The 13,010-nt window shown below is 41.7% G+C and overlaps 1 protein-coding gene across 10 annotated transcripts in view; it reads right to left on the reverse strand.

Annotated features, from left to right (window-relative positions):
• The window catches only part of CFAP95 (cilia and flagella associated protein 95), a 126,943-nt gene that overhangs the window by 62,455 nt on the left and 51,478 nt on the right, over positions 1-13,010 (reverse strand). The window contains exon 5 of one of the 10 annotated variants that reach the window (XM_089336893.1): positions 8,929-9,192. The exons of the other annotated variants lie outside the window; for them this stretch is intronic. Within the exon in view, the coding sequence (XP_089193019.1) occupies positions 9,144-9,192 (49 nt within the window). The 3' untranslated portion in view covers positions 8,929-9,143. Of the gene's footprint in view, positions 1-8,928; positions 9,193-13,010 lie in introns of those variants that run through there. 10 annotated transcript variants of the gene reach the window in all.

Consider the following 13,010-nt stretch of genomic DNA (forward strand, 5'->3'; position numbering starts at 1 on the left):
GTCTTGGCTGCTCTACTTCCAATCCAGATCCCTGCTAATGTGCCTGGGAAAGCAGCGGAGGACACCCCAAGTGCTTGGGCCCCTGCACCAATGTGGGAGACCCAGAAGAAGCTCCTGGTTCCTGACTTTGGTCTGGCCCAATCATTGCGGCCATTTGGGGAGTGAACCAACAAATGGAAGACCCCTGTCTCTATCTTTCTCTCTTTTTCTTTGTAACTCTGCCTTTCAAATAAATAAAAATAAATCTTAAAAAATTCAATATTAAGACCAGACTTAATTTTTTTAAAAATTCAGTCTTAAGACTAGTCTTAAATCCAGTACTTAGTGAAATGCAAAGTAAAAAAAAAATGAAGTACTATACTATATTCATTATATTGGCAAAAATTAAAAAGCCTTACAATGTTTATGAGGCTATTAAAGAATGAGTATATTCATACACTACAAGTGGCATTAATTTGCAAAACTAAATATGCATGTATTATCTAGGAATTCTATTTCTGACTATAAAGAAACTCATATATAATCAATGAGACATGTATGAGGATACCCATTGCAGCCTTATTTATAATAATATAATAATTAAAATTTTGAAGTTACTATTCATCATGATTCATTAATTCTTTAAAAAGAATAGGAAATAAATATGGTAAAAATATTAATTTGTTATAGCTGGACAATGAGTGAATGGATGTTTGGAAATATTTATCTAATGAAACTATTCAATAACTTTAAAATATGTTTAACTATTAATAGAAGACAATGAACTTGCTTGCCTACCCAGTTCTCACTCAATATTATGATTCAACTGATAGGCTTGTCAAGATCCCTTGTCAAACATCAGAGAGTAGCCTTGCCCATTTGACATGCCAATTCAAGTTGGAATTTTATTATTTCAGTCCTCAAAATAGACAGAAATTCATTCTGTCCATGTTTAGTCCTTTCTCCCACTCATTATCATCCTTTCTCAGTGCAGAATCTGATACAAGGGCACTAAAAAATATTTATTGAATGTATAAAGCCATAACAACAAAATTAGAGTAGAATGAGATACAGATTTATCACACTGAGTGTAAAATAAATAGAGTGAAAGATTACAACATTCAGTTACCTTTCTGAAAAGGTAATACGGCTCAACCAGATGGAAACTTTTATAATAGGAATGATAACTTCAAGCCAGTTACTCGTAAATTCTTTGTGATTGCTTCTTCTCCAGCTTTTTTTCCTAATCTAAAGAACAAAGCAGAAACCTTTAACTGATACATAAGGAATACATAATGTGCTCTCTAAATTGAAGAAAGATAATCTCTTGAGAACAAAAATACAGAAAGTCAACATGGAGCTTCTTCTAAGATATCAACTACAGCAGAAAAAAAAAAGTCCATTAGGGAAATGGTTGTCACAGAAATTCAGGAAAGTAAGAGGTCAAAAAGACAAGAGAGGCATTTGTTCTAGGCATTGTCTAAGGGAAGACATGACCTGGCTCACGAGATATCTGATTCTGAGAGAACAGCTGGAGTACATCAAGGTCAGGGCACCAGTCCAACTCACTGGCAGCTGACAATGACTCCACGGCATTATCTGGAAGCATAGGAACAGGTCTGTACATGTCACTCTTCTCAACCACTCCCAGCCCTGCCTACTGCAAATAGGTCCAAATATCAGCCTCTGACCTACACTGGTCAGGGCACTCCTTTAGGGTTTTCCAGTCTTAACAGATACTGGTGATTTAAAAAAAAAAAAAAAAAAAAAAAAAGGTTTCTCTCCTAAAACAGGAATCACAGGATATAATATCCTTAGCATGTGGAAGAAGTTGGTCCTCAGAGAAAGTGAGCCAAGTCAACAGGAAGAGAATCTTGGGAAATTTTCTAATCCTGATTCTGTTCAATTCTGAAACTAGATCCTCTATCATGGCTGTTCCTGTAATTCCATGAGGTACTCCAGTACTCTTTTAATAAATACCCCTTGTTGTCCAAATTCAATCATGCTCCTGTCACTTACCATGGAAAGGATCCAGTGACAAGCAGGCAAGGGCATTGATTATTGTGATCATATTACCAGCCCACTTGCTGTGATCCCAAACACAGAACAGCCCTCTAATTGCACGTGGGCTCCCCATCTGGTTGCTGCAGAGAACAAATGCTCTTATTAGGCTGCCATGTCTGTCTAGTGTATGTGGAAATTTTATTTCTCACTACAAATTAACTAATTGGAATTCTGGCTTTTCTTTCAGTGTAATGAGCCTAAGTCAATCTCCATGAGTCAGATAAATACTGGAAGTACAGATACAAAGGTCTTTCTGGAGATTTAAAACTGAAAACCAGATGCCGGTGAACTCACCAGGATGATGCCACACTACAAGGACACTGGAAGTTAGATTGCTGGCTTTCACCCAGCACCACCCACAGTTGGCCACATACAGCCGCTCCAACCCTTAACAGTTGCACTTAAGGCACACTGTAATGTCAAGAACAACTAACAATGTTTTGTAAGACAGAAAGGAAAAGAAGTCCAATAATGAAGTTATCAATAGAGCCACAGTATTAGCTACAGTGCCACCTGTGGCACCATGTGTGAAACAATGACAAGATGGTGTACAAAGCTAGCAGAATTCACAATGTGTTAAACTTGGAAGAACCTTAAAGGGCAGCTGTTCCATTTTGTTTCATTGCAGGAGGAGCAGATACCTTCTCACTCAGCTTCCTGGCAGTCAGTGCAAAATCACCAAACCAGAGGGTCCCATCTAGGCGTCTGAATCTGAGTAAATAACTCAAAGAAGCAGGGAATTAATTTGGAGTGAATCACATCACTAGCAGCGATAGAATCTGCATTCATTCTCTAAGACAAGGACAGCCACAGAGGGTACGGAGTCTCCCTGATTTTGCGTGGTACAGGAGGAGGTGAGGCCCTGGTAACCACTCTGGGAAAATCTGTCTCATTCTTCCTAGCAACCATTTGTTTTTAAATCTTTTATTGAGCTGACAAGAATAAATACACTTATATTTCTTCCTACTTCTACCAATTAAGTGAAGCCACACAGGTCAAATCCAGTTATCTTTCCACAGCTGCTGAATGGCAGGCCTATTTTTCAGAAATGAACTCCTAAGAAGCTAGTGGCTAAAGAAGGGGAGAGGAAAGATGAAATGAAGGAACATTCTGTGGGGAGCAACTCGGACTAGACTGTTACTGGAATTAAGACTTATTCTATGCATCTGCTCTCCCACAATATGGTGCTGAGAAGGGAGAAACAGCTTCTGCTCAGCTGCCTCCAGTTCAACCAATAAACAGCAGGACCTGCTCCTGATTGGAGGAGAGCAGCGTACTCGGCATGTGGGTAGCAGAGTTGGGATTGGTGGAAGAGGACTATAAAGGAGGAGAGAGACAACATGCACCAGGAACATCTAAGGGGAACATCTATCTGAAGGAACACCTGTGCAGCCCCCGAGAGAGCCGGCTGGTGGTGTGCCGCTCCCCTGCGGAAGTGGGGAAAGTGGCAGGGGGAACCGCCCTTCCACGGAGGTGGAAGGGACGGTAGCCAACCCGGGAAGAACCAGCAGCAAACCCAGGGAGGGCCAAGCAGACAAAAGAACAGCGCAGGGTCCTGTGTGGTTCCTCCACGAAGAGGGGGAGCGACATAATGGTGCCGTGACTCGGATATGAAGCCTAGGCAGGGTTTAGTGTCGTTCCTCCATGAAGAGGGGGAGCGACACATTCAAATCCACTTTTCCTCCTGATCCAAGCTTGGTATGATACCAGTTGCTTGGCAAGTAGTTCTCTCCTCCCATCAAAAACACAAAAAGGAACCCAGACATTCTAGTTTCTGCTTTGCCACCGAGCACTCATGGGACCTTGAGAAAGTTGCTTAAACTCTCTGCATCTTAACTCCTCCCACAAGTGTCTGTCCCATAAATATTTATAGACTATATGGATGGATTAATTAGTCAGGAATCAGATCCCTTAATTATACCGGTATGTGGGATCCTCAAAGAGGTCATGGAAATGCACATTATGGAAAAACTGCACATAGATTTCAAAAATGCATCAAAATAAATTTAGATTTTGATTTCATTTGCCCATAAACTTTTTGAAGTACTCTCATTTTTTTTTTTTTTTCATTTCCTCCTCTGTGCAATTAAGAAAATCCTCCTCTAAATGACTTTGAACAATTGTTGGGAAAATAGAGCAACAGACACTGCATGTGAAAGTACTTTTAAGACTACGGAGCACATTTAAGCGTGAAAACCAATGCAGTGTAGTGTTGAGTGACACAGATCCTGTAGTCAAAGAGACCAGATGAGAGTTTAAAATCCAGCTCTGGCACATAGTAGGTAAGGAACTTTTGGAAAGTTACTTTTCCCACCCTGAGTGCTTTTTAATGGGGATAGTTGCAGAATCTACCTTTTTTCTTTTAAAGATTTATTTATTTGAGAGGCAGAGGGACAGAGAGAGGGGGAGAGACAAAAAGAATCTCCCATCTTCTGATTCACTCCCCAAATGCCTGCAACAGCTGGGGTTAGGCCAAACAGAAGCCAGGAACCAGGGACTCCATCCTGGGCTCCTACATGAGTGGCAGGCATTCCAAGTGGTGCCTTAACCCACTGCACCACAATGTTACCTTAAAGAATGAGAATTAAATGAAATAAGGCTTAGAAAGCACTCAGCTCAGTACCACAAACACAAAGTGTTCAGTAAGAAAAGACTACACTCTAATGATATTAATTACCAGCAGAAGAGCATGGTTCTTTTTTCAGTTTAGAGATCATATCAAGCTTCAAGGTTGAGAATGAATGGAAAAGGACAAGACTGGAGGCAAAGGGACTAGTTAGGAGAGATACAGGAGCTCCTCATCTGCAGATTCAACCAACTGCAGGTTGAAAATATTTCAAAAAATTGGCCAGCACTGTGGCATAGCGGGTAAAGCTGCTGACACTGGCATCTCATATGGGTACTGGTTTGTGTCCTGACTGCTCCATTTCTGATCCAGTTACCTGATAATGGCCTTGGAAAAACAGCAGAAGATGGCCACCTGCATGGGAGACCCAAATCAAGCTCCTGGCTCCTGGCTTTGGCCAGGCCTAGCCCTAACCCTTGCATCCATGTGGGGAGTAAACCAGTGGATGGAAGATCTCTCCCACTCTGTAGCTCTTTCAAAAAAAAAAAATCTTAAAAAACAGAAAGAGCAAATATTCAGAAAATATTGTATACTGAACATGTACAACCTTTTCTTGTAATTCTAAATAATAAAATGTAATAATGATTTATATCATTGACACTGTACCAGGTATGATAAGTTATCTGGAGATGATTTTAATATACTGGAGGACACGCATAGCTTCCATTCAAATGCGGCATTATTTTTTAAAAGGGACTTGAGTATCTACAGATTCTGGCATTCACAGTACCAATCCCTTCTAGGCTGTAAGGCTGCTGACTTGAGCTCAGGCAGGATTCCTGACTGATGGGCAAACAATGTCAGGCTAAGACCAAGAAATGTCTGAGGAACCAATAACCTGGGTTGTTTAAAACTTAGAAATTTTGACTACAGAAACTTTCAAAGGGGGCAGAAAATTTTCACCAGAATTTTCTTTATGAGCTTGCTGCTTGTGATGACTAATTTCATGTATTAACTTGATGGGGTCAAAGGATGTCCAGATGTCTGATAAAACATTGTTCCTGGTAGAATGTCTACAAAAGAGATGAGTGTTTGAATCTGCAGACTGAGTAAAGAAATCGGCCTTCACTGATTTGGCTCAGCATTCACCCCACTGAGGGCCCAAATAGAACAAAAATGTGTGGGGAGACCAAAATCGCTCTCTCTTCTTGAGCTGGGAGGTCCATTTTCTCTTGTTCTTAAACATCAGAGGTCCTTGGGGCCAGCGCTGTGGCACAGTGGGTTAAAGCCCCGGCCCAAAGCGCCAGCATCCCATATGGATGACGGTTCTAATCCCCGCTGCTTCTCTTCCAATCCAGCTCTCTACTATGGTCTGGGAAAGCAGTAGAAGATGGCCCAAGTCCTTGGGCCCCTGCACCCGCGTGGGAGACCCAGAAGACGCCTCTGGTTCCTAACTTCGGATTGGCTCAGCTCTAACTGTTGCAGCCATTTGGGGAGTGAACTAGTGGGTGGAAGACCTCTATCTCTCTCTCTCTTTCTCTCTCTCTCTCTCTTTCTCTGTAATTCTTTCAAATAAATTTTTAAAAAAATCTTTAAAAAAAACCATCCGAGGTCCTGGTTATTGGGCCTTTGAGTTCTGGGACTTGTACTTGTGGCCCTTTTAGTTCTCAGATCTTCAAACTCTTCACTGAATTACACCACTGCTTTTCCTGATTCCACAGCAGAATCCAACAGCAGATGGTGGGACTTCTCAGCTTCCAAAGCAACATGAGCCAATTCCCAGATTAAAGCTCCATATATAGAGAGAGAGCTATAGATATAATATTAATACAGTAATCAAGGCCTGGCTCGCCGAAATGCGGCAATTATGTGTATGATCTGCAGGTTTGATACTGAGCGAACCCAAAGCATACTCCAGATTCCTCAGAGTAGGCCTGCAATACAGGAGGGAGGCAGCACAGAGGAGCAGCCAAGAAGCGGGAGCTCCCGCATTCACTGTCTGTCCAAATCCCAGCTCAGCACCACTTGCTCGCTCTGAGAGCCTGGACGTGTTACTTGACTTCTCTGCCTCTGTATTTCCCCTCCACAGAATGCTGATAATGATGGAATGAACTCCGGGAGTTTTTGTGGGAGAGAAGGCGGTCACATATATGAAACACTTGGAACAGCAGCTGGCAGAGGGTAAGTTTCCTGTAAGACTCTGATTACCTTAGTATTATGCATACAGTCATAAGTTATAGAAATTCAACTTGAAAGGCTTGAGAGAAAAAATACTAGCTCACATAAAAAATGATCAAAACTCTCCTTGTCCATATCTCTGCTTACTTTCATTTACAGATATGAATGTACACTCCCCTACAAGCAAGACAGCCACTAAACCTGTAACCTGCAGCAAGAGAGGGAACTTCCCCCAAATTGCAATTACTGTCTCAGCACTTTCTCTGCTGGGCCCAGCCTGGAGCGTATGCCCAACACCTGGGCTTGTGAGAAGGTGGACATAGGAAAGAGAATAGGTCATCACACAGCCTAGACATGAAACACTGAGTAGCAGAGAGGATGGTGTCCAAAAAAAGAAATTGGACACACAAGGACAGTAAGTCCCACAGTGAATGAGATGGAGAATCCAGAAGTGAGTTTGAGGCCTGTTCCACTCAGTCTAGGGCCTTTTCCCCACACCACTCGCCTCTTTACATTCTCTTTGGTATTATCTTTCTCATCATGCATATCACAGGGCAATTCATTGAATTTTTTTTTCTTCTGGAAAGATGTTTTAGAACTGAGTCGTATTTCACCCACAGACAAGGCATCTTGCGAGTACCTGAGCAGAGAAGAAAGCAAGTGCCTTGCCACTGACTGGACATTGAACAAACAAAAGAAAAGCAAAACAAAAACCCTTTCTCATTCACGCCCGGTCCCTTTCCTCTGAAGGGTGCAGAAGGTTTTACAGACGTGAAGTGCTCCCAGGAAAAGAATAAACTGAAAGAGTTTAAGCCATAGCCTAAGCTTGCTACTGCCACTGTGGAGTGACCACTTGGCAAACATATGGAAAGGAGCTCTGTGCCAACAATGAGAAGTTAACTGCCTAAATGACTTTGGGGCCTCATTTAACTTGCCCATTTATGTGACTGTCTATGCCTTTCTCCTCAGAGCTGTAGAATGCCAGCATGGGAAAGGACTTTACAGATCATTTGGTTCACTCCCCTCATTTTCCAGATGGAAGCAACTGGAGTCCAGAGAGTGATATTAGCCAGTGCAAGGTCACATAGCAGGTGCAATGCAGGCCCAGAAGTAGAGCCCAGGTTTCCAATTTTCCCACAGTGCGTTCTTTGTGAAAAACCACACAGTGTCTAAAATGCTACCCAGTGATCCAAAACACTATTAATTAGTTTCCCTTCCCACCATGTGGATAACATAAGTGCTTGGATGAGTTCTGGAAACAAGACACATTTATCATAAAATTTTAACAATGTACACTAATCACTGCCACCGTGAGGAAATGAAATTTGATGAAAATGACAGGATGCACCAGTTAGAGCTGACCTTGTGCTTGGTCCTCCTGGGCTGCCCTCAAATTGACTCAAGACTCTATGGGCCTGTTTCTCAGACAGCAAAACCCGGTGCCAGGATCGCCTTTCCCCACCAAGAAAACACGCCACCTGGAACATTCACATCCCATACTGGAGTGCCTGGGTTTGAGCCCCAGCTCTGCTCCCGATTCCAGCTTCCTGCTAATGTACACCTAGGGAAAAAGTAGAAAGTGATGGCTCAAGCATTTGGGTCCTTGCTGTCCATGGAAACCTGGATGGAATTCCTGGCTCCGAGCTGTTATGGGCCTTTAGGGAGTGAGCCAGCAGATAAAGGATATTTCTCTTTCTCTATTTCTATATCTCACTCTGCCTTCAAGAAAATAATTACTTTAGAAACCTGAATTTTCTCCTGAGAACCATTATCCCTGGTTATAGCTGTACATTTAATTTCTTAAAGATTTATTTAATTATTTGAAAGTCAGAGTCACAGAGGGAGATCTTTCATCCATTGGTTCACTCCCCAAATAGCCACAGCATCTAGGGCAGGGCCAGCCTGAAGCCAGGAGTTTCTTCCAGGTCTCCCACATGTGTGCAGGGGCGCAAGCACTTGGGCTATCCTCTGCTGCTTTCCCAGACACACTTGCAGGGAGCTGGATCAGAAGTGGAGTAGCCAGGACTTGAACCAGCGGCCATTTGTGCTGCCAGCATCATAGGCAACAGCTTAACCCACTACACAGCTGTGTATTTCAATTAGGGCTTCTGAGAAATAAGATCTTAACATAAATATCTCCCTTTCTTTTTTTTTTTTTTTAAAGATTTATTTATTTATTTGAAAGTCAGAGTTACACAGAGAAAGGAGAGCCAGAGAGAGAGAGAGAGATTGAGAGAGAGAGAGGGGTCTTCCATCCAATGGTTCACTCCCCAATTGGCCGCAATGTCCAGAGCTGTGCGGATCCGAAGCCAGGCGCCAGGAGCTTCCTCCAGGTCTCCAATGCGGGTGCAGGGACTCAAGGACTTGGGCCATCTTCTACTGCTTTCCCAGGCCATAGCAGAGAGCTGGATTGGAAGAGGAGCAGCTGGGACTAGAACCGTCGCCCATATGGGATGCTGGCGCTTCAGGCCAGGGCGTTAACCCGCTGCACCACAGTGCCGGCCCCCAACATCTCCCTTTCAAAATCAGTTTTGTGTCATACAGTTTTGTTGCTGTCTCTGCTGTTGTTTTGGTTTCTGGTTGTTTGTTTAATGATGCCTGAGGCAGTCTAGATACTTTTGCATAGAAAATGTTAGTACTTAGAATGAATTTACTACAAGTGCTTGGTTCTGTGGATAAATCAAATGATTTTATCTGGATGATCAGATATATAGCGACCTCTGCTAGTTAGTGAATTACTTTTCCATGCCTTGTAAAGAGTGTTTCCAAATTAAATGAAAGTTACTCAAGATGCGTGAGAATCAGGTAGGAGAGCAAAGAAAGACCCTTAAATTAACTCACTATATTCATGTTTGCATCCAATTCTCCAATATGTCTGAAAGGACACGCGCCTCTCAGCACTTCACCTTCACTGTCTCTATCCATGTACCTCAGAGGTGTCCTCACACGTGCAGCTGTATCGGTGTGCATCTGAAGGCACAGTTGATGTCTAAGAGACCTCTGAGCCACTCGGACATCACTGGTCACTGTCAAGTCCTCAGAAACTCAAGGATGGGACTGTGACCAACTCCTGAGGGAAACAACAGCTCCAGGTCCAGAGGGCCTCCATCTCACATCAGAATCTGCACATACCATTTTTAAAGTTTAAGCCTTTGAGGTCACTTTCAGTCTCAACTCAACAACTCCCTATATTTTCACTCTTTTTTTCCCCCATTTATCTCAATCTGTGATATATAAGGAAGGTATTATTCACAAAAACCCTTTTCTCTGGCTAAGGTTGGGAATGGCAAGTTCAGTGGCATTAAACATTCTAGTTGTTCTAATCTTCAACACACTTCACTGAGATGTTTGCTAAAAAACTGTAGGGGGAAAGATGCTGTGTCTTTTTCACATGGGTACAAAATAAAGAAGGTGGGCCACGGGTTGAGTTATAAAGAAATGAAACAGATAGTACAATGCCATCACAATATTATGGACACATCCAATAATTCAGATAAGTGCATCAGATAAATGTCTCCTTAACAACAAAGCTACACCTTTATTCTGATTTTTTTTTCCTTAAGAGGTAACCTGGAGTTTACATTTACATTATGATTACAGCCTTTCTTTTCTAAGTTAAAGCACATTACTTTGGTCCACTGAGCAAACTCATTCTTATTCATTGCCTTTTAAAGTTGACATTTAACTTCCACAGCTGTACAGTTGGCAAGAAGCAAAAGAATAGTTAATATTCAAGAGAGCAGATTATAGAACACAGCATGTTATTGTGTGCAACATCCCATAATTAATGTGTATTAGCTGAAAGAAAGAATTACGTATGGAATTAGCTGAGGACAGTTGAAGGTACTTGTGTATTTATTCCCTTGCCAATAATCATAAATCAAATTAAACATACAGGTAATTCCAGCAATTCAAACTAATAAAGGGCAGTTTCCTAAAAGATCCTGTGTCTTCAGTGCATTTACTAAAACAGAATTGAGAACAACTTTTGGATCTACAGGCCTTGAATTCCCAAATTAAATAAGATAGGAACCAGCCCTTTCGTTATGATTTTCTGTTCAACTTCAGTTCATCTTTTCACTGAAGATAAACAATTGTTCATCTGTTGAGAGTCAGGTTCTCTGTTGGGCACTTGGGATAGAGTTGTGTTAGAGCTGAATTTAACAAAAAAGGTAAGACTGTGAGTGTTGCTGTGGATTCATTCTGAGAGGAGGCGCGGGGTGGGGGCAAGAGGTGCAGAGTCACCACACAAACCCCGGGAGTCAGGTGAAAGCAGGCCAGAGGCGAGCAGCTCACAGACTCGTTTATTTCAGTTGGTACAGCAGCTTATATAGCCGAGGCAGCCAATCCAGTCAAGGGGAGGTTTTTGCCCTAACCAATCACAGCCTGTTGCCAGGCAGGCTCTGTTGGCAAGTGGGTTTCAAAGCCATTCCTGAGTAACTGATGCTCACTTGCCAGTGGCCTTCTTGGCACAGCCTTCTCATTCCACTACATGTGAGTATTTGCACCAAAGATATGTTAGGATAAAAGAAGTACACCGTGAGTGGTATGGATGCCCACAATGAGGAACCATGGGAAGGTCCTCTGGTGGAGATGGCATAGCAGATGAGACTTGAGTTAAGATTAAAGATATCTGTCATGGGTTGCTCACTCACAGACTCTGAGCCTCATCTCTTAATCATCAGTAAAGTCCAAGGGTTGACCACTGAACACCTGAGGAAAATACCTCTAGCATGGAACCAACAAAAACCAAACCAAAGCAAGGTGTATTGGCAAAAACAGAGACTAGGGAGATAATTAAAGAAAAATAAACTATCATTAACATCCCCAGGTAAGATAGTGTGGTCAGGAAACCATAAATAAATAAATAAGTCCTATAAAAACAGAAGGATTCAGGAAACAAGAAGAGAATTCAATCGTAGGGTTGAAGGAAGAGAGAGGAAAGTAGGTAGCAAAGACAAAATAGAAAACAAGAGAGAAAAGACAAGAAAATTAGAGCACCAGGATAGGAAATCCAACAACCAAAAGAGGGATTTCTAAAAGAGAGAATGAAAGAAAACACAATATATCAAAAAAAAAATAATCCAAGAAAATTTGCTAACCTAAATGAGTTTACAATTGAAAGGGTTCACGCATATATCCAGCAGATCACTTACTATATTATGTGTCAATCACGGTTTAACTGTTTTACATATATTTACTGACTTAATCTTTGCAACAAACCTTTAATGTACAACCTAATACCTAGAGATTTGCCATGCTCATAAGTCTATTTCCATATCACTTATCTTCACCGTATAAGTAAAAATAGTAGCCTCCTGCCATGCAGGCAATTCTCATTGTCCACAGCAATGCTCTATAAAGTTGCTGTGGAAACTGCATTAGCAAGTAGTGAACCACTGCTCTTACGGGAAATACAGGATTCCATTCCTGCAAGCCTAAGGTCACAAGAATTTCACCAGGTGATCAACATATAACTTAACTATATGTATATTTCTGTTTAAGGACACCTTATTCCCTGCGTATTAACACTGACCTCACCTCCAACAGCACTGTAACTCTTGCCTGAGTGAAACTTATCTAACACATATATTTTCTCCAAAAAACACATTGCAACCTTCCAGCACCTAGGAACACAATCACAACTGAGCACTAAGCTTTTGGGATATTTGAATCAGTGATGTCACCAACAGAAAGCATAAAAGTTTGGAAAACATGGCACTATATGGAGTGGGAAGAGGAGACTTGTGTACAATATGAAAGCTGAAACAAGAAGGCAGCATGTCACTTTGTTCATCCTCAGCTGAGAGTGTACATACCAAGTGACTCGAAGTTTCTTGCCAATCTACACATATCCACAAGCAAAATGACAGCACCATGAAGAGTGATTTGGGAATTATAAATAAATTTTAGTAAGTAGGAGAATTGACAGATACAGAAACTGCAAACACAGGTTGAGCTTTCTTAATCCTAAAATCGTAAATCTGAAATGCTCCAAAACCTGAACCTTCTGAACACCACACACCCCAACAAGTGGAAAATTCCACACCTGACTCCATGTGATTCTCATCATACTCAAAACACAGGCTCACTAAGAATATCACATAAAATTACCTTCAGGCTACATTACAGGGTGTATATGAAACGTAACTTCATTTAGACTTGGATCCCATCCCCAACTATCTCCTTATACATAAGCAAATACTGAAAACTCTGCAAAAAA

The sequence above is a fragment of the Oryctolagus cuniculus genome, chromosome 1 (assembly GCF_051225735.1).
Source record: "Oryctolagus cuniculus isolate XC-2025 breed Fujian yellow rabbit chromosome 1, ASM5122573v1, whole genome shotgun sequence".
Taxonomy (NCBI): Eukaryota; Metazoa; Chordata; class Mammalia; order Lagomorpha; family Leporidae; genus Oryctolagus; species Oryctolagus cuniculus.